The sequence below is a fragment of the Maylandia zebra genome, linkage group LG15, assembly GCF_041146795.1.
Source record: "Maylandia zebra isolate NMK-2024a linkage group LG15, Mzebra_GT3a, whole genome shotgun sequence".
Lineage (NCBI taxonomy): Eukaryota > Metazoa > Chordata > Actinopteri > Cichliformes > Cichlidae > Maylandia > Maylandia zebra.
In genome coordinates, this window is record NC_135181.1 from 42303356 (window position 1) to 42328230 (window position 24875).

The 24875-nt window shown below is 45.3% G+C and overlaps 2 protein-coding genes across 6 annotated transcripts; one reads left to right on the forward strand and one right to left on the reverse strand.

Annotated features, from left to right (window-relative positions):
- Positions 1-666: 666 nt before the first annotated feature.
- On the forward strand, positions 667-17126 carry zdbf2 (zinc finger, DBF-type containing 2). 2 transcript variants are annotated; one of them, XM_004575593.3, is made up of 11 exons: positions 667-858; positions 5361-5549; positions 5715-5749; positions 5857-5887; positions 5973-6069; positions 6150-6301; positions 12902-13442; positions 13518-13634; positions 13709-14055; positions 15462-15624; positions 15696-17126. In XM_004575593.3, exons 3-11 carry the CDS (start codon positions 5728-5730, stop codon positions 16482-16484), a joined length of 2259 nt encoding a protein of 752 aa, XP_004575650.2. In that variant the 5' UTR covers positions 667-858; positions 5361-5549; positions 5715-5727; the 3' UTR covers positions 16485-17126. The 2 variants fall into 2 exon arrangements, with proteins under 2 accessions (XP_004575650.2, XP_076730633.1); XM_076874518.1 differs by having other exon boundaries at positions 5459-5549.
- On the reverse strand, positions 17092-23972 carry dytn (dystrotelin). 4 transcript variants are annotated; one of them, XM_012916156.3, is made up of 15 exons: positions 23819-23972; positions 22764-22789; positions 21864-21938; positions 20127-20325; positions 19930-20015; positions 19726-19805; positions 19588-19659; positions 19354-19517; positions 19168-19279; positions 18642-18775; positions 18406-18565; positions 18271-18317; positions 18000-18141; positions 17488-17917; positions 17092-17227 (listed from the first exon to the last, which is right to left on the reverse strand). In XM_012916156.3, the coding sequence occupies exons 1-15, from the start codon at positions 23851-23853 to the stop codon at positions 17103-17105; spliced, it is 1887 nt and encodes a 628-aa protein (XP_012771610.1). In that variant the 5' UTR covers positions 23854-23972; the 3' UTR covers positions 17092-17102. The 4 variants fall into 4 exon arrangements, with proteins under 4 accessions (XP_012771610.1, XP_076730635.1, XP_076730634.1 ...); XM_076874520.1 differs by having other exon boundaries at positions 19930-20012; positions 21864-21986; XM_076874519.1 differs by having other exon boundaries at positions 21864-21986.
- Positions 23973-24875: the final 903 nt, after the last annotated feature.

Here is a 24875-nt window from a genome sequence, read left to right on the forward strand (position 1 = left end):
CATCGCCAACGCTTCCTGGCCATCCAGTGTAGATGTCAGTGAAACTGTTGGGAAGACAACGTTGGAGAAACGTGAACATTTTCTTTGTTCTGTATAATCTGCAGATTCTGACAGAAATCTGCAGCTATCCTTTGAAGCAGCGCTCCTCTAAAACAGCAATAAGGATCATTATTAGGTTATCTACATTATTATGTAAATAACAAAATAACTTCAAGCAAAAATTGGGAAACGTAAAGTCCAAAGTCTTTATATTAAGGCCATCAGTCAAACAATACTGTTTGCTCTGGGTCTAAACAGCACGTTGTGTGTGTGACGTCTTCTTTTGCGCATGCGGCCGCTTTGAGCGTTCACACTAGTGCGCGTTTGGTGTCGCATTTTATTTGTAGTGTGAACAAGCAGACAAAAAAAATCGGAATTGAGCATTCAGACCTGCAGTGTGAACATAGTCTTAGTCAGCTCAAACTTTATTTAGGGCACACTCAGTCGACGCATCCTCTTCAGTGGATTCAATTAAAGTCTGTTTCATCACCTGAGCTAGTTCATCAATCATTGTATTAGTCTGTGCAGAGTGATGATGTTCATCCCAAGCTCATGATGTAATGTGCAACTTGAGCTGTGATTGGAGGACAGAAACAAGTAACTTTTATTTTTTAAACCCTGGAACCCGGGCTGTAGAGGCTGCACTTCTCCGTGCGGCCTGCTGGCGGCGGCACGCCCCCGTTGTGTTGCAGCGAATGGATCCGTGGAAGAAGAGTCGGACCGGAACTTAAACAGAGGGGGGTAGCAACGCGCGACGGCGGAGCGCTTTTAAATCTGTGGAAACTGAACAAAAGCAAGAAGAACAACAAACAGCGGAAGGTAAACGGTTTCTGTCCGCCCTGACGTGAATGCACCGAGCCCGCAGACAGCCACTCAGCTGCTCTTTCGGCCTGACCTAGCGGGCTAACCATGCTACCGCATAGCCAGGTGCTAATGCTAACAGCTGCCGTGAGGGTAAAGCCACGTCACCGGCAGCATGACGAGCGGCGTCGTCATGGTTACCGCGAGTCCGGTTTAAGTCGGGGTTAGCGTGAGTTTAACCAGCCAGGCTTAAGAGGGGAGGTTAGCACGCGGCTAGTTAGTTTCAGTCAGAATCAACCAATTAGAGCTCGGTTCAGGCGACAGTAGCCAATCAGAGCGCAGGGAGAGCAGGGCTCTGAGTGGTCAGTCGAAGGCGCCTTTTGTTTACAAACAAATAACTGACATAATTGCTTGTTTATTCAGAGTTACCATGGAAACGGGAGCTGGTTATAAACACACTGCGTTAACCGCTGGTCACATAAAAGCAGTGGAGCTGGCAGTGTTGAACCAATCACAGGTGTTTCATGGGTCATGTGAATCTTCCACAGAAAATGATCCCTATGAGAGACACCAGAGATTTCATCAGATGGTGATAAAGATCTACACACAACATAATAAACAGTTTCAGTAACACAGCGGTGTGACAGTGAGACGCTCAGTCTAAGCTTCAGTCAGTGGTTCATATGAAATCAGTAAGTCTCACTGAAAACATCTGGAAATCAAAGAATCAGTGACAAGGTCAGCTGACCTGAAACTCTGAACATCACAATTAGATTGGTAAGAAGATGTAGCCCCGCCCCTTTCTCTATGAAGCGCCTTGAGGCGACTTTTGTTGTGATTTGACCGTATATAAATAAAATTGAATTGAATGTAAGCATGCAGGTTAAACACTGGGTTAACCTGAAGCAGCGGTCCTTCAGTCAGTAAAGCAGCTCTGCGTAAGTGGAGGTCACACAGGAGGCTGTTTAATTTACATATGAATCATTTTATTAGCAGACACACCTGCACTCAAACACCAATCACAGCACAGCATCGCCTGTACTGCACTCACATATGCTCATGTATGGGACTCCTCCCCGCTGACATGGTGTGTAACTAGGGATGGGTATCGTTTAGGTTTTATCCGATACCGGTGCCAAACCGGTACTTTTGAAATGGTGCCGGTGCTTAAACGGTGCTCAAACCGGTGCTTAAAGAATGGAGAACACAAAATTGGTCCAAAAACCTCTCATGTTCAGCTGTTTTTTTGTAAAAAGATAACAATGTTAGCCTTTTCTGCAGCTATGGGGCATATATGGTATCACTCTTGGCTGGAAGCAGTGCTTAAACAATGGAAAAAACAAACTTTGTCCAAAGACCTCTCATGTTTAGCTGTTTTCCACTTTTTCTTTGGTCATTTTAGCCTTTTTGGCCAGGGTGAAGGGAGTATCTGCCATCAAACAAGAAGACAGCCGCATGTAACTACGAGGGTGTTTGCTAGTTCACCTTACATGCATTAATGTAATAACGTGGTTAGCCTACTCAACCTAAATTACACACGAACAACTTTAAGCTACTCACGCAGAGAAGAACGGCTGCTGCTGCATCATCATCCTCATCATTTCTGCTACACTGGCAGGGCTAGGGGCCAGGACTCTCCTCTTCGGGTTTTTGGGGGATGTTGCTAACTCCGATAACAGGCACCACACCCGCAGTAGATGTGCTCGGTGTGAGGTCTCGCAGCAAGCTATCAAATACGGCGCATTTCTCGGCTTTAAAAAAAAATGCTTTGCGTCGCCAGGTGTTTCATCAGATTCGAGGTGTTACCTCCTTTGACAGTATCACAGTATCAGCTTAAAGCACTTGTTGCAGGCTGCTGAGTTTGCATCTTTTGCTGTGAAGTACAGCCAGACTTTTGACCGCTTCGCCTTGGGCATTTTTAATCTGTAGCTCTGCTCTAAAAGAACGTACGTACCTGGCCCCACCCACTATCCTCGGAAACGTAAAATGATTGGCTAGAATCTAAAGCGTATCACAGCTCAGGGAAAAAAATCACCGAAATAAAGCACCGAAATGTGCGCTGCTTTTCGGTCTGGTCACTACCGTTTATGTCAGAACGGACACCGGTACCCATCCCTATGTGTAACAGGTCATGTGACCACGAGGCAGGAGTCAAAGGCCTCCTCAGGTACGTCTCCGAGCAGATGAATAGAGCTTCGTGAAGAGCCTCTGACATTCTACTGAAAGACGTCTGTTAACGTTAATGATCAGTTATCAGGGATCAGCTGTGACTCAGCAGGCGATCGTAATCTGAACATCACCTGATCCCAACCAGGTGTTCCGATCATGTACCATGGTGACGCAGCCAGGTAAGTCCCTGGTGCTGATGCTGTGTTGGTGTGTGTGTCTGACTGTATATGTGCAGTCAGATGGTTCCCGTGCCAACGGTATGCTTCCTTAACTTTAAATCAAACAGCTGCTGGCCCCGCCCACACCAGGCTGACCAAAGTGAGTGACAGAGAATAACAGCCAATGGGAGTACCTCATTCTGCAAGGGGGCGGGTTTACCAGTGTTCCTATTGGCCCGTGAAGCTCAGGTGGGCTGTCCTGTTGGCAGCTGTTAGAAGTGTTCACAGTTAAGAAACAGCTGTTTCAGGCTCTGTGACCTTTAACCAGAGGTGTGGACTCGAGTCACATGACTTGGACTCGAGTCAGACTCGAGTCATTAATTTTATGACTTTAGACTTGACTTGAAAAAATGTTCTAAGACTTGTGACTTGACTTGGACTTTTACACCAATGACTTGGGACTTGAATTGGACTTGAACCGGTTTACTTGAAAAGACTTGATATTTTACCCCAAATATAAAATTTAACATGCATATTATATAGAGATTGAAAATGTGACGTCATTCACGGGTAGAACCGCAAAGGATTCTGGGAACTCGTGGCAAGCGGTACTAGCGCACGCAGGCTTTCAATTGAAATCAGTCACACAGCGATAAAAAGAAACACAAAAATGTCAAGAAGCTGTTGTATTATTAACTGCAATAGCCGGTCGCATGACAGCCACGGGAAGCCGACGGGTAAAGAGATCGGTTGTTATCGGATTACGTCGTGGAAGAGAAATTGTTCGAGCCATGTTTCCGAAGTAACAAAGAGGCGACTGGATTGCAGCCATTCAAAGATCAAATATAACGTCCCAGAACCCTCCAGCTCACAGGTTAGTCTGCTCCAAGCATTTACACAAAGGTCAGTCTGCTGTTGTAGTTAATGAGTCATTTTCATAACATAATTGGTGATATAGGTTACAAGCAAGTCTGGCGCTGAACAGAAATTGTCGCGCTATGCTCCTTTATTTATTGTGCATAAATAGTAAATTATCCTGACACAATATTGCGTTTCGCTTCTGTTATTATGGTACATTGACAAAAACATATACTTTTATTCACAGGATAAAACAGGTTTTTTGTATCACTAATTGCCCAGTACGATTACAGCATACAGTATTATTGTCACTGCTACATTTCTGTGATGCTACCAGAAATTATTTCCACTACTAATTAATTACCGTTGAGCTCAAAGGTTATATTAATAAACGGTTAACGAATGTGTATTTATGACGACGATTTGTGAGACTGGTAAACTTATGATACGTACGATGGTCTTTACTTTCTACACGGTGCATTTCAAGGTCCTGCACCCATCCGTCGGTAAACTGTACCTGGGCTTGTTGCAGTGACCGGAAGTTACTAAACTTCATGAGTGTATGCACTCACTCCAAGAACCGTATAATTATAAATATGCATATAAATATGCTACGATGAGATAGCTGACTTCATCTAACTAGCAAATGTTTTCCAGGCTACGTTGGTGATACAGTTTTTTTTAATGTGTATGATATTTTTGTCATGCGATTTTAAAGCTGGTCCTACAACCGCATCCAAGAATAACATGCAGCTTATCTCAGAACCGTCGGTGAAAATTATTCTTGGAGCTAAGTTTAATTGAGCTGCATTTTAAAGAGGTGCAATTTCACAATTTGTGTATATTTTCTAAGTTCACTATTTTGTATGTGTTGAGAAAAACACAGATTTTAAAATTACATGGTCTAATATTTACATTTAGCATAACTGCAACATTATTTTTTCGTTTGTTTTTTTTAAAGACTCGAAAGGACTTGAAATTCAAAGTTTCAGACTTGTGACTTGACTCGGACTTTTACACCAGTGACTTGAGACTCAACTCTGACTTGCCTGACATTACTTGAGACTTGACTTGAGACTTGAGGATAAAGACTTGAGACTTACTTGAGACTTGCAAAACAATGACTTGGTCCCACCTCTGCCTTTAACCTTAATAATTCCAACTCAACAGCCATATTACCTGTGAGCTGTGACATCACAAACCCTCACTAGGGCTGTACAAGCCCCGTCCTCACACAGCCAGTCACATTACTGAGCTGTGAGTGTGTATGATGCGATAAATAAGCACCCTCAGGTGTTTCCAACCTGGCTGCATAATGGACTGTCTGTGCTGCAGGTTTACCTGGACCAATCAGAGGCTTCCTGTCTCATGATCAGACAGGCCAGTGTGTTCCGCTGACTTCTGACCCATAATCAATCACTTCCCGTTTGTAGCTCCAGGCTCATGGACACACTCACCTTACCACTGGTTACAGCATGGAGCACTGTGACTGGAGAGAGAGGTCACTGACTGCACGTCCTCCAGGTGAGTACTGAAACCAGACACACACACCAGATGTTTCACATAGTCCCTCACAAACACACACAACTTCCACTCTGACGCCGCTGCGCCCGTACACGCCGCCATCTATCTATCTACCTGCGTGTGTGCTGACAGCTACAGGTGTGACTCTCACCTGTTTGTTTTCAGATCTCCAGTCAGGATGTCCGACTCCTCTGATGAAGGTAGAACACACACACACACACACACACACACACACACACACACACACACACACACACACACACACACACACAGGTGATATCTGTCTCACACTGTGTGTTTCTTTCAGATGACCAGAGGAAGGCTGAGCCTACCAGCAGGTGAGTGTACCTGCGCAGGAGCTTTCAGCTTCTGTATCAGAGATAGGTGAGATAGGTGTGGTCACATGTGTTGTTTGTGTGACAGGATGTGGGCGGAGCCTCAGCCTGGCCCATCCAGGTGTCAGCCCAGCAGACAGGGTTACTGTGGTTACTGCAGAGTCCTGTACAGGAACCTGGACCAGGTATGCACACACGTCACAGGAGAACCTGAACGTGCCCTTAGGTCATGTGACTCTCTGATCACGTTGTGTGTCTTTTCCAGCACCTGTCCAGTCTCAGACACCTGGATTCAGTCCGGGCGTCCTCCAGAGGCTCAGGGTCCACCTCAGCAAGCGGCAGAAACAGACTGACTCTGCTGGAGCGCTTCCTCGAGGACGTTCTGCAGCACCACCCACATCGCTACGACGACCCCAGGTAACCCACATAGATGCACCTGTGACAGTCTTAACCTGTGTGTTCACATGAAAGGGGCGGAGCTGGCACCATGTGACAGAACACGATCCCCGTGAGTGTCACCTGCTACAAACATGACACTATCAGAGGATTAAAACCCTACCAGTGAAATATTCTGAGAATTAATGTCTATGATTGCACACCAGTACTGTCACTGTCAGCTGATTAGACATGTGACCGTCCTGTCTCCGTGACAGCGAGCCGGCTAAACAAAAAGAGCTGTTATAAGCTAACATTAGGCCACCTCCTGTTAGGCTCGAGTGTCCTAAAAATTACGCTTTCCCTCAGTTTGATTACTTCCTCACATCCTACAACTTTGTCCAACAAACTTAGATCTACTTCAAAGACAAATTCATTAATGCAAACTAAAAACAGCTAACGGGATTAAGTGAGCAAAACACTTACCCACGGAAAATTTCAGGATAGCCTCAGTATCGCTGTCAGCAGTGAGCTTCTCTGACTCACATCGTTTTCAGCCTGTTCCAGAGTAAATAAAGGTGGGGGCTTCTCACATAGACAGCTGAGGTAAACGGAGGGAAAAACTCCACAGTGGCTCCAGTAGTAGAAACTCACTGTGGTTATTATGTGGTATATGGGATCTCTCTTGGATGACTGAAATATGTTTGTTTTTCTGTATTTTCAGTCTCACCTTCCCTCTCCTCTCCTTTTATCATCTGTCCGCTGTTACCCTGGTAACATGGGACCCTGGTAACAGTGGCCAGAGCTTTGTGACTGGTTTGCCAGACACCAAATATTCTAGCGCAGGGGTAGGCAACCTTTCTGATGGCGAGTGCCATTTAAAATTTCCTCAGAGGTCAGTGTGCCATATGATTGCATTAGCAATCAACTTAATAACGCTCTATATTAACAGTTACACACTATATACAGGGTGGGCCATTTATACGGATACACCGTAACAACATGGGAATGGTTGGTGATATTAAAGTCCTGTTTGTGGCACATTAGTATATGTGAGGGGGGCAAACTCCTCAAGATGGGTGGTGACCATGGTGGCCATTTAGAAGTCGGCCATCGTGGATACAACTTTTGTTTTTTCAATCCGGTTGTTCAGTCTGACGTCACTAGCCGTGTCTGGGTCTAAACTCCGCTGCAGGTCCATATATCAAACGATCACTGTGGCATTACTGAGAGTTGAAAAACTGTCTAAAGTCTTTCATCTTTAATAAAATGATCAGCGTTCTGCTCTACCAGGTGTAACAATTGAGTTTAACATCCAGGCATCCATGAAAATGGAATTTATGACATTTAACAGAGTTAGAAGTTAGCAGGGAGTTAGCTCGCTAGCTTCTATCTAAATACAATATAGCATGTCCTGACTGCAGGGTTTTGGAAACAAATTAAAACGTACAGCTTTCTTATCACTTCCAGCATAAATGAAGACAGAAAACTAAACAGCAGTGACGTTTGTAGGGTTACTGAAGTTGGGCTAGCTGGTATATAATGATGTGCTACGTGACCGCTAGCGACATAGCTATGTTAGCATAATATAAACAAGCTAACTTTTTTTTTCCACTCGATAAAAGTTAACGTGAGTTTTCTCGGTGGTCAGAAACAAATGTAATCGCATGGCAGGATGCTGTAAAAGGACCAAACTTCAGCCAGGAGAACAACTGAGATAATCCATCCACAATACGAGGTTAGTCATTCATATACTGCTGCATGGGCTGGGCTGTAGTTACATCCTAAGGTTTTAAAAACTGAGCTTAAATAAATGATTAGCGGTAATAAAAGCCGAGGGAGGTCAACAGGGATCACTGACTGTTTTAGGAGCTTTTTGAGATCAAATAGAAGAAAATACATAACATTAAACATGTTAACAACACAAAAGCCATATTAAACGCAGACTACTTTAGACCCGGAAGTAGGATTCGTCGCGTCATCACTGAACAACCGGATAGGAAGAGGGCCATGTGACACATCAGACTTATTGGTAATGTCACAAGAAAAACAATGGTGTGCTTGGTTTCAACGTAACGTAACATAACACGCCATTGATGGCCGACTTCTAAATGGCCACCATGGTCACCACCCATCTTGAGGAGTTTGCCCCCTCACATATACTAATGTGCCAGAAACAGGACTTTAATATCACCAACCATTCCCATGTTATTACGGTGTATCCATATAAATGGCCCACCCTGTAGAACCACTTTATAGAATTATTTTTGTTCGCAGATGTTGGCAGCTATCAGCGAATAGTTATCAGCTATTTTGAAACAAAAAAAGACACTTTTTATCCATAACAAGAACTCCATAACAGCAAATGGACTGTACAACAGAAAATACAAATGCTATATATGGTCTCCTCACAAGAATGATAAGAAAACTAAGCCAATATGGCATGTCTGTTAATACAGAGACACACATGTTAGTGTGATCTCTGGTCTCCCAGGCACAGGTCTCTGAGTGTCCAGCATTCAGAGGCTACCTGAGGACACTCATGTGAGAGAAAATCTGCTCACACAGATATGTAGAGCCAAATACTGTCAATAAGGCCTCTGCAATGTTCTGAAGACAGTTAAACTTGTCAGGTAGTGATGTCCAGCAGGTGAACATGCAGCTCCATGAACACGCACAGCTGTGGATTCCAGCTGCTTCGATGTTGCATTAACTGGCATTACCTCAGCCAGTTAATGTGAGACAAATCCAGCTGCTCATTAAAGATTTCTGGTTTGATCAGAAAATAAAACATTGGTCCAAACACCTGAAAGTCCCAAAAATGCATTGTGTCTCGAGTCTACGGATGTATCCATGTATCTCCGTGGTGCTGATGCTGTGCTGAGCAGAAAGCTCCTGAAGCTTTTGAAATGTCAGAATGTGGAAAGCTAACAACGTCCCTCTCACCAGTAAGTTATTTTTAGCAGCCCGGGCATTTTGACTAAAGACCGGCCCACCAGGTATTAAAGCCATAAAGCCTTTGAATGAAAACAAACGCTGTGGTGACAGTGATGTACAGTCTTGTTGGTATATGTATGATTTCTATACATTTTACATCAGATAAAAACTTTGGTTGTAAGCTTCAGATAATTATTTAATAACAACCAGACATTTTAAATGACAATAAGGAAGTATTTCTTTGTGCCCCCCTCTCCCTGTTAATGCCCTACCTGCCCCCCTGGCAACACTTTGCTAGATCCGCCCCTGCACAGTTACCAGCTGTCAGCTGCTTAGAAAAGGATCCTGGTGTTATTTGTCTCTCAGAAACAGTTCATAACTTCAACTCATTCATGTCACCTAAAAGGTAAACCTGTTTCTCCATCACCTGTTCAGCTCTGATGATCCAGTAAGGACGTCTCCTGGTTTCATCTTCATGTTTCCCTCTCACCACATATCCAAACCGACATCATGACCAGCAGCTTTACAGCTGTGGCTCCAGCAAACATCAGCTGATACTAGAAATTAATATTAAATAAATTCTAACAACAGCTGATCAAGCTTAAAAGTGCTGTTGTTGTTTACCGCGACATCTGCTGGTTTCCTCTTTCTGGCGCAAAGTGGGCGATAAACAAACAAGAGAGAAAAGCCGATCAGCTGATCATTGATCAGTTTCATGATTAAAGTAGCAACAGGAGAGAGAATGAGAGGAGAAGGCTGTATCCCAGTTCAGGGTCTGCAGCCTTAACGATCCTCAAGGGCCGCGTACTCAAAGACCGCTAAGGCCGGAAGTGCGAGGCTTGTGAAATGGGACGGTCTAGCCTCCGTCGCGCTGCCCAGGTTGCCTAGCAACCATGATACTAACAGCTGGAAATGTGTCATACAGCTTTGTTTGACAGAAATGAAGGAGAATGTTCATTTGTTTGTTTCTACATGAGCTTTGATCATTCTCTGTAAGATTAAGCTCAGCTATTGAACGGCGTATATTTTAAAGTAAAGGCTTTAAAACCAAGTTAGTACAAACGTCATATCACATAATTTTGCCAACACGTGGCCAACAGTAATGTTTAATGTTCTTCGTTATTAAACATTTGCACATAAAGAAGTGACGTCATATTCAGCACTTACTTAAAGTTTACTCTTCGGGCGCCCCTCATCCGCCGTTTATTTTCGGCAAAATTATCCACACCCACCGCCGCGCTATGCATTCTGGGATATGTTGGGCCACGAAGTCTACACCGCCACATCCTTAAAATTCAGGGAAATGAAGGACGCATTTGAGGGCTGCATTTCGAGCAGCCTTTGAATTGGGACAGCCTTCGTCGTGTCGCTGTGACGTAATCAGCCTTAAAGTGCGGCCTTTAAGGCTGCAGACCCTGAATTGGGATACAGCTGAAGAGGCAGCTGTGCAGCAAAGACAGAATAACTCCACCTTTGTGTCTTTTTTCATTCTAGCTGAAGTCCAGGACAAACTGCGTCCCCTCTCAGCTCAACATGAAACGCGTAATATTTTGCGGGAGGATTCCGTCTTTTTACGGGACGGTTGGCAACTATACTAACTGACCTTATGAATTAAATAAAGTTCAACATCAGTAACATCATAGCACCCACCCAGCTGTATAGAAACTCCGTCATGCTAGCTGGTAGCAGTACGAGTTATTGTAACTGACTTTAAAAAGTCAGTATAAGGAAAATAAACTCCACCTGAACTTGGTTTATATCTGACCAGATAGACTGCAGGTCATAACTTCTTACCTGAAGGTCAGTTCACCTGACGCTGGTGAAATATTAGTGTGTCATGTATTTGTTCACGACATTTTTCTGATGGGCAAAAGTATTGATATCATGATGAACAAGGGTGGTGATTCTTATGACTTTGTGTATATAATTTGGCATTTTGTACAAATGTATGCTGATAATACAAACATGATATCATTTCATTCATTTCAAAGGTTTATTTGCATGACGCACAAACAGAGACAATTGAACGGTACAAATGTGTTGTGCATGACACGAATTCAAACGTGGTGCAGATGTGTGTCACATGTTGATCTGGCTGTAGGCTGTGGCACTTGGCCAGAGGTGGCGCTGGTTGATTCGAGTCCATGTTGGTGCACACAAAGTAAACTGCACGCTTTAGTTGTGAAGCAAAAACGCTGAAACCGGAGAAATACAACGTGCGAGGGGAACGATAACGACGACTAGAGTCTCCTGATCGTTTACTCTTGCTGTCCTGTGAACGACATCGGCGTGGTATTACTTGTTTGCTGTTTTCGCGATCGCGTCGCGCATGAGGATATCACCAGGTAAACTCGCCACATTTTTAAACATTTTGTTGTTCAACAGCATCAAGACTGACGGAGTGTGTTTGAGATAACCTCACAAGTGTCACAGATGACACATTTGGCGTTTTTTTGCTGGTCTGTAGGTAGCAGCTCCTGAAACGCAAGTCTGCCACACATCTGTTCGACCAACGCCAGTTGATCTAAACGCCAGTTGATCTAAACGCCAGTTGATCTGGAACACCGGCGGCCGCCTCGGGTCTCTCCTCGTCCTGCCTCCGATCGCCCTCATCCACGTGCTGGCCTCCACCACTTGTTAATTTTACTGAATCTGTGGAAGCTCCGCGATGCCACCACCAAACAACTGAGTTATTTTTACACACCGGCCAGCATCTGGCCAATCCACCACCTTTCATTGTTTATACTGTTACAAAAAAAAATAAAAAAATAATCATCGGGTCACCGATGGCCAGTCCAGCTATGGCCGTGCCATCAGTTAACCCTTCGCGTGCCAACTGTGGCACGCGTGCCTAGGGTTGCCGACCCCTGTTCTAGTGGATGAGAAAAGAGTCACTCTGAGGCTAACAAAGATTTGAACGTGTACATGAAGCTGAGCATCAGGACAGACCACACAGTGACTAACCTCATGTTGCTGATGGATGATCTCAGATGAAGTTTGGGCTGTTCTCAGTATCTTTTCATTTGCATTTGCCCATCAGGAACTCTCACATAAACTTTTATTGAGGGGGGAAAGTTAGCTGTGTCGTCCAGCTTCACTGTGCTAATGTGTTTATATTACCATAGCTCTGTAGGTAGAACACCAATATACCTTGAGGGCCGGTGTCCTGCAGGTTTTAGATCCCACCCTGGGTCTACACAGCTGAATCAAATGATTAGTTCATTACCAGGCCTCTGGAGAACTGCAAGACATGTTGAGGAGGTAATTCAGCCATTTGAATCAGCTGTGTTGGATCACGGACACATCTAAAAACTGGGGGGAGTTGGGGGCCCCTGACCTAGGGTGACTGAAGGTGGACCACCTTCAGTCACCCTACAAACGTCACTGCTGTTTAGTTTTCTGTCTTCATTTATGGGACTTCTTTTAACTCCCTGCTAACCTCTAGCTACATGAAACTTAATAAATCCTGTTTCTTATGGATCCCTGGAAGTTAGAGTTTACAACAGTCTGCACCCTGAGACAGCTAATCACACAAGACTTAGGAGGTAGACACCCCAGTAATAAGTGAACTACCTTCATTGTAAATCCACAGTCACCACTGAAGTTACCTGGATAGGACAGGTAGCTTCAGGGTTTCATAGCGCAGACCTCTGACAACTCAAACAAACCTGTTTATTTACCTGTCCAATTGTTTGTCCGCCTCAGGCCGTCTCACACTGACCTCCCATCAGTTTCCACCCCCCCATTGCCAAAAGCGGAGCTCGATGAAGTCCGTTTGTCCGACAACAGCCAGTCTCAAGGTACCCGGGAATGCCTGCCCAGCTCTGATGACGCTTCCTGTCACCCAGCCCGTCCGATGGAAGAAGATGATGCCTGCAGCCAGTCAGGCGACAGAGTGGGCCAGGAGAGGCTGTCTGTACCTATAAGAGAGCAGGACGAAGGCATCATTGATCACACCCACTCTCCTTACAGCAGAGCGCCGGCCTCTCAGTTGGAGACTCCGCCCCCTGTCCATAGGAAAGCCCATAGGAAGACGAACAGGAGGAAAACCAGTGAGTCCTCGTCCTCCTCGCAGCGCCCTGGAGGTCCAGGCCATGGCCCCCAACCCCACCTGACCCCCACAGACCACAGGCCTGGTCCAGGTGAGAGGCCCTGGCTCACCTGGCAGAGGGAGAGGAGGGAGGCCCACAGAGAGGATGCATTCTCCTCAGGCCACACGGACCCTCTGGACCAGACCATCGAGGAGGTTAGTTCCTGTTCCAGTACACTGATGGTTCCCAGGTGGACTTCCTGTCAACCAGTCTCTCTGTTCCACCCGCAGGTGATTCAAAGGTGCTGTTATGCCGCCATTTCCTGCCAAGATGATACAGACAGCTTCCAGCTAAGCCTCCCTGTTTCCATGGAAACACCGAGTGAAGACTGGGACTCGCCTGTGCAGGTACCTGTGGGTCCAGGGAAGAATTGGGCGTGTCCTGACAAGCGCAGACACTGATCACTGATGTCACCTTGCAGGTGGTTTTGCAACGAGCGCGAACTCTCAGTGACACACCTGCGCAGGTGAGTCAGGCGGAGGGGCGGGACCTCTGCCATCTGATGGACACGCAGGTGGACGTGGAAGATAGAGTGTACTCACAGCAGCTGCACTTTGCCCTCCACGGGCCGGGTGACAGGACGGAGGAGGGGTTCTGGACCCTACCCATCGAGGAGGTGAGGCCCGCCCCGGAGCGTATCCCAGAATCCTTCAGGGGGAAGACCTGGACCCAGATCCAGCAGGAGGACGAGGAGAAGGTGGAGAGGCTGGTGAGACAGTTCAGGCGTGGGCGCTTCATCTGCTACTTCGACACAGAGTCCCTCGCCAGGTGAGCCAGAACCTGCCAATATTACAATCCACAGGAAACAAGAAGTCAGCTGAGCTTACATAAAGCTAGTTGAGCTTACCTGACAGGGCTCTAGAGTGCGACCAGTTTGGTTGCAAATGCGACCTAATTTCTCAAAGGTGCGACAAAAAAAAATCCTAGGTTCAAGTAAAAAAAAAAACAGTCTCCGCAACTCTGAAAGTCTCTGTGTGGCCAACAACAGACAACATTATGCCCATATCGTGGTCCAAACCAATCAGAGATAGTCAAGGTCGGGACCTCTCAGGTGCCCATGCACAAGGTAAGGTGTTCAGATATTGAGATGTTCAGTTCAAAACCTTTGAGGCACTTAATTTTGACTTTCTTTTAATTTTATATATCTTAAGATATTTTAAGTTTAAATTTCAGCTCAGTGAAGCACTTTAAGCACAAGAACTTTTTCTGCACCGTATTTTTAGGACTATAAAGCACACTTAAAATCCTTTAATTTCCTCAAAAGTGTGCCTTATGTATGAATTCTGGTTGTGCTTACTGACCACAAAACGATTTTATGTACACGGCGCTCAAAGATCTGTGAAAATGGTTCAGCATCTCTTTGGTAAGCTATGAAGCCGCACCACTTGATAGATTGTTGGAGCACAGCTGCTACCACAGTCAGGAGCCTCGTGTAGTGATACGCACTGTGCTTCAGCATAATATTACCGTATTGTGTGTGTATAAGGACCCCAAAATGGCTCCTGTTAAGAGACATGCTTACGACATGGATTTCAAACTCTTATCAGTCACGCAGGAATAGAGCAGCTGAGAGAATTCAACATTAATGAATCAATGATACAGAAGTAGAGGAAGCAAGAAGAATGAGTTGAGTAAAGTTTATTAAAGACTTATCTGACTGTTTGGTTTCGCTTAATGCGCCTTATAAACCCGTGCACCTTATGGTCTGAAAAATACGGTAACTTATCTTTCTTGTAGAAATGTGCTCCAAATAAAGAACTTTGTGTTGACAAGATTGTTAGTTAATCACTTACAAGTCAATATTGTCTGTATGGACAGCAGTTAAAAACAAAGTGAACATGTAAAGCTGCGGCGTTAAGCGATGTGGTTGAAAAATTTGTGTGCACGTAACTTTTGTTACTTTTGTTGTTAGGTGCACCAGTGCAGCCATGGCAAAACGTTAGTCTAGAGACCTGCCTGAGTCTCCTTAAGTTTGCAGTTTGAGTTAGGTAGTAAAAGTAGCCAATAACATCCTGGTTAAAGATGTCCTGGATTAAGATACTTCAGGTATAAGAGCTGAAGTGGTCGCTGTCACGCAACTTTTCCACTAAAACGAGGTTTTTATTCTGCGGGTAATCCATGTTCAGGTCGTAAATCACACCCATGACTCTCTCTGCTGATGTCATCAAACTCAGGTATGGTAGGCGGAGCCAGAAAATGAAGGGGGATGCTGAACCCGAGGAGGTGGAGCCAGATGCAGGTATGCTACCCCTGCTGGACCCAGACGAGGGGGACTATGTGTATATGAGAAGAAGGAGGGGAAGGAGGCGGAGCTTCAGACTGGCATCAAGGTGTCAGGTGAGTCGTGTGACTTAGAGCGCTGTCAGTTCCTGCAAAAGAACAAGGTCTCATCTGCACTGTTCCTGCAGGTGGTGAAGGTCAGTCACAGCACTCAGACAGTCCGATTGGTCGTTCCCGCCGTGCATCAGCTATCCCCTGAGGCCCCACCCATCGACTACCCACAAGCCAATCCAGAGGCAGCTGAGAGGACACCTGTGCCAACGTGGCGTTCTCTCCCTTCGTCGTACTCCAGCATCATCACACCTGTACAGCCACGCACTTCGCTGGTCTACCTACTCTCCTCCCCATCAGGCCCCGCCCCCAACCGCATGTCAGCGTTAGGCTCCACCCACAAACGCTGCAGAAAGAAACGGCGCCCGCTGGAGCAGCAGGGGTTAAAGGTCAAATACAAACGACTTCCTGTCCGGTTCTACGACCCCGCCTCCAACCGTATCCTCAAGAACCCACCCAGAGGCCTCCTATGGCGCAGAGGCTCCACCCCCTCTGGGCCACCGCCGCCCTGTGTTCGTCAGCTGTTCAGGAGTCTGAGCCCGGACCTGAACACCGATAGAACGCCCACAGAGGTCAAAGGTCACAGCAGCAGCCTTTTGCTAAGCACGCTAAGCAGGGACTCTGCTCAGTCCGACATAACTCAGGCTCCGCCCCTCAACAGGCTGTCAGAGAGCAGAAGAGGGGCTAGAAGGGAGAGGGCACTCCCTCCACCCTCCCAGATACAAACCAGGGGTCAGGCCACACCCCTTCACCCAAGGAGGGAGGGGCTGCGCCGGGCTGGACCTGGCAGGAAACCCCCAATCTCTGCAGGCCCCGCCCCCTTACTGTCATCACGCCGGAGGAGGGGCCGCAGGTCGCGGCGATAGCTGATTTTCAAAATGAAGTCTTATTTTTCATGAAACCTGATGGTGCTGGTTATTGATGGGTTATTGATCAGTTATTCTTGGATAATGTAGCCTTTAATTAGGCTGTTAGAAGTGTATGGAAGCCTGCTGGTGCCAATTTTAAAATGAAAACTGAATCCATTTATCATTTTTACTGTGTTTGTAGTACGACTTGCCTGTCCAGGTGTGTTTTAAATGCCAGGTTTGTTTTGGCCATAATGATGTTTTCAAATCTGATTGTTTTAAAATGTTAATTTTTAAAGTTAAAAATCTAAATATAAAGTTTAATCTGTCCATTTTGAAGAGCTTTTATTGTTTTAATTTAATTATTTTAAAGTTTTATTTGGGAAGCATTGGAATAAAAATTATGAATGGATTTTATTTATTGTGTGTAAACAAAATTCGGATGAAATGTTAAAAAAATATGACAAAAGAAATTTCATGTTTTATTTAAATTCATGTTTGTAAAACATCACATGAAACATGACGACTTGATGATGATCCTGGCAGCTTCACGTCTCCATAGAAACACGTTATGTTTTGGTAACTTTTCTACAGGTGAACTTTGATACTTTTTGTATCTGTGCATTTATTTAATGTTTAAATAAAGTTTTCTAAGCTGGACGAATCAGCTGGTGAGTTTGTTTCCATAGCGTCGACCAGGTGGAGCATCGAGTCTCCCACCTGCTCAGCAGCCTGCAGAAGCTCCGCCCTCGTCCTCTCACCTGGACACAGAGTTAGAAACATGATGTAACATTAATTTTAGTGTTTGAAGGACAAAGTTATCAAAGAGATGAAGAAGAAAGGACTTGTGCTAACTGGCTTGGCAAAGAGACTGAGCTGGAAAGGATATGCAGCAGGTGTAAATGATGCACTGACTTACAGGTACTGACTGTCAGGTGTGTGCTCACCTGATAGGTGAGTCTGACCTTAGGCAGTCATTTCCGTTTCCTTCTGCAGTCTCAGTCACCTGTCTGTGCCTCACCTGTCTGAGTCCACCTGTGTGTCTCCAGCGCAGCCTTCAGTCGTTCTACAGTCCCCTGCAGCAGCGTCTCTGAACTACGTGGCCCATGTTCCTCCTCTTCTTCAGACAGACTGTTTCGTTCTCCTTGTAGCTCCGCCTCCTCAGGGCCATGCTGTAGCTCTACTGGATGATGTGGAGACATGCGACCTGCAGACTCCTCACAGTCTCCATCAGGTGAGGGAGGTGAGCCCTGGTGGATTGTGGGAGATGTTTGAGTTTGAAGTTCTTCCTGGCTCCACTCATCCTCTATCTCCTCTTCCTCCTCTGTTTCTTCTTCTGTGCTTTTCAGAGTGTCAGAAGTTGGCGTGATGGTTCCTCTTTCTGTGTTCTCCGTGTTGGCACTGTTTGGCATGTTGCTGGCGTGTTGTTGAGCCTCCATCTTGTTCAGAGCCTGAAGAACAACATTTTCAGCTACAACTAATAGAAGGCACCTCAGCAGTCATCAGCCAATCACTCCGCCCACATCCACTCACCTGTGTGAGCATGCCCTGCAGTTGAGCATTGTACCGCGTCAATGTTTCCACAGTAACTTCCATCTCAGAGCACCTTTCCTCCAGGATGCCCTGCTCGGATTGGACAGTGAGCCGAAACGTTTGGAGCTCCTGCTCCAACAGCCTGATGGGGAAAAACAAACAAACAAACAACATAAGGTAGCAAACTAAAACAAAACAAGATAAAAAGAAACAAACAAACATAAACACGAGGCTGATAAAACCATCTGGCTCTGTTTTTCTTTGTTCTCACCATCGGTCCCTCTGTAGGTTCTTCACGTCTGTCAGCAACGCCACTGTCTTCAACGCCAAACACACACAGTCACATGACTGTTGCTATTACATAATTTTTATGACATCACAGTACACAGTGAGTTCATCACGTCACCTGCTGACTGGACGTGTCCTCATTCGTCTGCAGAGATTTACACGAAGAAGAGCAGTGAGGAGGAGGAGCCTCTGAGGCGGCATGTGAAACACCCCTCTCAGAGGAGGGGCTGTGAGACGAGCCAGCCAATCGTGTTGAGGCATCAGAAGCAGGTGGTGCTCTGAGGGGAAAAGAAATGTAATTATAATAAGATACCTAACGAGGGGGGTCGTATTATGAAAGTGTTATTTTCACACCTGTTCTCCGTCTCGCTTGGCTCCTCCCACATTAGGACCCTCTTCCAATTAGCTTCTCTCTGAGTGTGTCGCCGTGGCAGCAAGGCGTGATGAGCACTGCGCACCAACGAGGTTAGAGACTCTCTCCAGGTGGGCTGGTATAGAATGACAACTGAACTGAACAGGTTATTACGTCTTCTACAAGCGTTACCCCTCCATGTGCACCTGTGGGGATTTACCCCTCGCTTCCTCTCTGCGTCCTCTTACCTGTCAGGCTTTCACCTATTACTCCTGTTACCTTTGTCTCCTGTCACCTGTTCCTCTTACCTGTACTGTTAAATGAGTTCTTACCTGTGCCCCCTGATACCTGTTCTGTTCCCTGTGCTTCCTGATACCTGTTCTGTTCCCTGAGCTTCCTGATACCTGTTCTGTTCCCTGTGCTTCCTGATACCTGTTCTGTTCCCTGAGCTTCCTGATACCTGTTCTGTTCCCTGTGCTTCTTGATACCTGTTCTGTTCCCTGTGCTTCCGGTTACGTGTGTTCTTACCTGCTTGCAGAACTCGAGCACTGGATGGTGGGTTTTGTGTTTCCTGGTCTGGCGGTCAGTCAGGAAGCAGCTCTGACACACATGGACGTTCACACACTTCATACATCGATACCTGAATACACAGGTAAATCTTCGTCACACATCTGGACCGGGTTTACCCAGTTTCCAGTTTAAAATGTACATCACCTGAGCCCAGTGAAGGGGCGGGTCTTACAGATGTGACAGCGAACATTGTGCTGGACGCTCTGACTGGCTGACAGCCGGTACAGAGTGGATAACCATAGCAACAGGCATGGCTCACTCTGCAGCCATGACAACAGATGATGCTTGCTCACCGTTGGGGTCAACACCTATAAACACACATAACATGTTAACCATGACGATGGCCAATCACAGCCAGGTGTGCGTTTGTGTTCTCACCCCTTTAAAACACGACTGAACCGCCGCCTCCAAATCGTCAAACACGACTTCCTCCTGAACTGCCGCAGGAACCTGAAAACACACGTTACAGAGAGCAGCAGCAGAGGCATGTTGGGAAATGTAGTGTGAGCTTTTTACCTGGATGAGGTCCATCAGCAAACACCTGAGTCCAGGCTTGCTGATGGATCCTGAAGGGGTTGTCGAGACCTGCAGCAGACCTGAAAACACCCGAGCTTTATTCTACAGGGCTGTGCATTTTATTGTGAAGGGCTGTACATTTTATTGTGAAGTGCTGTGCATTTTATTGTGAAGGCCTGTTATAGAGCAGTGTATTGTCCTCACCTCTGTACTTTAGCAGCAGGTTATCTGAGGACAGAGCGATAAGAGCAGTTTGAAGAGAGCGAGCTGAAACTTCATCGGACTGACTGCTGCAGCACACGCACACGCACACACACGCACACAGATTGTTACTCTGACTGGGTGCAGTCCTGTTAGTACTATGAGCACTACAAGTAATGTGATACTGTGAGTACACTGACCGGTCAAACAACCTGAACATCAGACTGCATGTCTCCTCGGTAGCTGCTGCAGTCACATGAAATGGCACGTCCTGTGATGCGCTGTGGAACATCCTGTTCAGAGCGCAGGTCACTTCCTGTCTGCTCATTGCGACGTCACTCTGAGCTCCACCCCCCGAGTGGAGAGCCGCTGTGACGTGTCGCACCAACACGGTGTCCACTAGAAACAGACAGCGATGTCACCGTAACATCTGAACATGTACAGGTCAGAGGTGAGCTCATGAAGTCAGCTGACTCTCAGGGCATACGTGCCAACCCTCCCGATTTTACTGGGAGAATCCCGAATTTCAGTGCCCCTCCCGAAAATCTCCCGGAGCCACCATTCTCCCGAATTTCTCCTGATTTTCCACCAAAACAAAATGAAAACAAAAATGAAAAACCATATCCCTGAATTCATAGCGCGGCCCAGCCAATTCCAGTTTCCAAAAATGGTAAATGGACCGGCTTACATAGCGCTTTTCTACTCATCTGAGCACTCAAAGCGCTTTACACAACTAGTGCATTCACCCATTCACACAAGCACATCTTTCTAAGTGCTTCATAGCTAACATTCACACTCCGATGGATGCATCGGAGAGCAATTTGGGGTTAATATCTTGCCCAAGGATATTTGGCACATAGACTAGGGGAAGCCAGGAATCGAACCACCAACCTTCCGATCAGTGGATGACCTGCTCTACCACCTGAGCTACAGCCATCCCACCAATGGCGGCAGCTACTTAGTTTTAACATTACTCTTATTACTCTTTCTGGGTTGCAAAATAAACTTTTAGCATATTTTCAGGCGAGAATGTAGCTGTGTAAATTTCAAATATCTAAGCCGGCGAGAACAGTAAACTCCCGGCAGATCGTTTTCAAACCCCAGCGGTCTTTGGCTACTCAGGTTAAACGTGATATATAAGGCACACAGATAACCTAAAAATGTTATTGTTTGACTTTTTTCAGTGTTTTATTTGTTCCTGAGTAAATCGGTTTGGCTGAGATTAAAGTTATTAGATTAGATTAAATAAAACTGTATTAATCCCTCGGGAGGGTTCCTCTCAGGGTTTTCACACAGCTGAATAAACGTCAAACAGAAAACTGATGAAAAAGAAGCGTGAGATGGTCGAGAAGTTATGTCAGCGTCCGGTTATATTTAGGTAGCAAGGAGCAGAAGGCAGAGTTTCACTCCACTGAGAAAGCTCGTGACATATTTTTGAGGGCTAGACCGGCACAGTCGCTCACTTCTGGCCTACCTGGCTTTCAGGGTACCCGGCCCACTTAGACCATGAAGGCCGGGTTCTCAGGTGGATGCAGCCTCTGAATTTGGACAGCCCCGGCTGGGGGACAGTAATAACTTACTTTAAATACAATTTTAAATAAGTAAACACTGTGAAATTCAAGTTTTCTGTATATGTATACCTAACCTCCCCCCTTTATGGAATGTCTCCCTAATTCTCAGGTCTCAAGGTTGGCAAGTATGTCTCAGGGTCAGTGTTAGAGCTGAACATCTGACTGTACAAGAGTACACGCAGTGCTACACAGAGTACATTAAGTGTACTGCAGTATATGTATAGTACTCTGTGTAGCACATGTACTGCAGTACATGTGCTACACAGAGTACTATACATATACTGCAGTACATTTACTACACAGAGTACAGTACATATACTGCAGTACATGTGGTACAGAGAATACACTCAGTGCACTGTTACCCACAGCAACAGAGTCTCTGCAGAGCCTGGAGCTTCATGGCAGTTCTGTAGCCCGATGGACAGATTTGATTGAAACTCTCTGATAAACAGGAAGCAAACATCTGGAAACACTGGGGAACATAAACATCTGGAAATGCTGGTGAACATAAACATTTGTGTGAACTTCATCGTCTCTGTGTCAATGCTCAGGTTCATGTACATCAGGCTTCATTTTCTTCTTACTCTTTGTACATATATGTATTGTTTGTTTGATTGATTGATTTGATTTGATTGATTAGCATTCAAATATCTCAGTGAAGCCAGAACAAAGATCTACCACAAAGCAAGAAAGCACGAGACAAGGCTAATCAAAAGGTACTGGCTGAAGCATTTGCTTATTACGCCAACCCTTTTAACAAAAGATCTTTTTGCATGCAGCTCCTGTACACAGGGCTCAAAGCAAATAATAAAACAAAGCAAAAACAAAACAAACAAACAAACAAGGAAAAAAACAAAAACAAAAATAACAACATGTATTTGTGTGTACAAATACATGAAAGTAAGCCGTTTGTAGTGAAGATGTTTGAGTCTTATGATGACCATCAGCACTGTCAAAGGATCTCATTCAGACTGCTATCAGAGCTCCTCCATCCTCCCTGAACTCAGGCTCACCTGTCAGGCAGCACTCAGGGATCATCTTACACAAACACCCTGCTCTGAATACATAATTGAAGACAGTGTGACACTTTACTTTCAGGATGTTGATCTTAACGAACAGAACAAAGAACAGACATATTTCTATTCTGTCTCTATTTGCTTTCTGTTTGCTGTCATCTCCTCACACACAGGCTTTTGTTTTTTAAACATGTAGTTGAACCTGAGCTCAGCGGGTTTCAGGTTTCACTGAACAGTGAGGCGATCTTACCGATGGAGTCTGGATCCATGATGAGTCTGAAACACAGAATAAGCTCATTGTTGATCAGTGAGCAGCTCTTTGTGTTTCATTCAGAACATGATTATTGCCAGTGATTAATGATTGATCACGATTAAAGTTACAGTTTAATTCAACAGAGAAAAGAAACTTTAGTAACTTCAGTGTGTTTTAAAGTGCTGACTGTTTGTTTAGTTTCATGAATAATACTTTAAGTCATTCATGTATGAATTTATGTTTTATGAAGTTCACAGAGACTCAGACTTACTAACCTCTAACTAAAAGGCTGTTCCAAAGTATTCACATTACATCCATCAGTAATCAGATTACAGGTATGTGGTTACTGTGTTACAGAGGTTCAGTTATATTTGCGCACTGGGGGGATAGAAATAAATAAATAAAAACAGAGCAAACAAACTTGTGTTTCAGATGGGTGGAGATGTGAGAATCATCAGTGCCACCGAGCAGGCAAGGAAACTCTGCAGAACTCAAACTACTAAAGTTTTGATCGTTCAAATATCATCACAATACTTAAACAGATGAGTTCTAACACTGCTGTCTTCCATGTTTCCTCTCTGATCATCCTCACTGGATTACTACAAAACTGTACTGCACATGCTGTGAATAGAAAGCACAGAGTTCATGCTGCTCTGCTGTGTCGTGGTGTTTATGGAGATGTGAGGTCAGAGTGAATCTCACATTAGTTATAGATTATGAAACAAAAACAGTGACACTCGGTCAGGAACTCATCAAGGAACGAGCGCAGATCTTTAAATGCTCTCATGATTTCAGCACCAGAATAAACCGAGGATCAGACTTTGGGCTCAGCAGGAGGAGTAGACAGGAAGCAGGTCAGTGACCATGGTAACTGAGTCAGACTTTAGCGTTCTTTGTTTTCTAGGCTAACCCTGCTCCTGGATCAGCACAGATACTCTGGACTGTGGTGGACTCTTGTCTCATCCATGAGGAGGAGGAAGAGAGTTTGTCAGTGAGAACCATAGAAACAAAGACAGACAGAGACAGTAGAGTCTAAGTAGACACAGACTCACCTCCGTTCACTCTGTCCCAGTTGAAACCCAAGCATTGGCTGCTGAAGACACAAAGTGAAGCTGCTGATGGATGAAGGTTTCAGGTGTCAGCACACCTGCTAATCACCTGCTGCCTGTGGACCAATCCGCAGCCAGCAGAGTGTGACATCAGCTGCTTGCCAGAGCTTCATGATTTATTTAATCTCCGACTAACGATTCCCAGCCAGTCACAGCTTTAGTCATGCATTCTGAGCTTCTGACATGAGAGGGCGCCAAAACCCAGCCATCAGCCTTTGGTGAAGCTCAGAGACATTTATGAATGTCTGCCAGAGAAACTGAGAAGAAGAGCTTCAGCTGAGCTTGTCAGGGCCAGTGGCGGTCCTAGCCTGTTTGGCACCCCGGGCGAACACTCCCTCTGCCCCCCCCCCCCCTCCACACACACACATAAAACATATTAAGGATTGTACATTAACATAAAACTGTTGTCGGAACCAGACTGAATTTCACCAGAGAAACACACACATGAAGAGAGAAAGAGTGTGATTTGAATGCAAACAGCCATCATAATTCATCATACAATGAGAACAGGACATATCAACAACTGACAGTGACTAATTAATATTAAAAATCTGTAACATAATGTTTGGAGTTTAGTCTGTTACTGTTACTATTTTTACCATTTCTTCTTGGAGCAACTGTAATCCACATAATTTCCTTAGGGATTAATAAAGTATTCTGATTCTGATTGTTTCAGGATGACCTGCCATTATCCAATCACACATCTGCTTACCTGCATCTTTTGCTCGTTTCTCCTCCTCTTCTTTTTTATTTTTTCTAAACTGAGCACATGATGGCTTTGAAAGTTTCTTGTCCATCTTCTATTGGTTTTAATTTTGCACTCCAGTATGAACACAAATCCCCCAAATCGAGGATCACCGCAACATAACCTAACAGACCTACACCTTAGTTCACAGATTCACTTTGTCTAAGGTTTATTTCTGGGATTTCACACAACCCAGGAGCGTCATTTACCTGACGCTCCTGGGTTGAACTATCACAAAGGGTCCTGGTGAAGAAT

What these genes read in the sequence shown, in the direction of transcription:
- dytn (XM_076874519.1), bottom strand. Translation starts at nt 23,853, where the DNA reads ATGCTTGGGTTTCAACTGGGACAGAGTGAACGGAG. An exon ending in CTGGGACAGAGTGAACGGAG is followed by an intron (nt 22,790 to 23,818) that starts GTGAGTCTGTGT and finishes TCTGTGTTTCAG; the next exon opens with ACTCATCATGGATCCAGACT. An exon ending in ATGTTCAGGTTGTTTGACCG is followed by an intron (nt 20,016 to 20,126) that starts GTCAGTGTACTC and finishes CGTGTGCTGCAG; the next exon opens with CAGTCAGTCCGATGAAGTTT.
- zdbf2 (XM_004575593.3), top strand. Translation starts at nt 5,728, where the DNA reads ATGTCCGACTCCTCTGATGAAG. An exon ending in ACTGGGACTCGCCTGTGCAG is followed by an intron (nt 13,635 to 13,708) that starts GTACCTGTGGGT and finishes GTCACCTTGCAG; the next exon opens with GTGGTTTTGCAACGAGCGCG. An exon ending in GACTGGCATCAAGGTGTCAG is followed by an intron (nt 15,625 to 15,695) that starts GTGAGTCGTGTG and finishes CTGTTCCTGCAG; the next exon opens with GTGGTGAAGGTCAGTCACAG.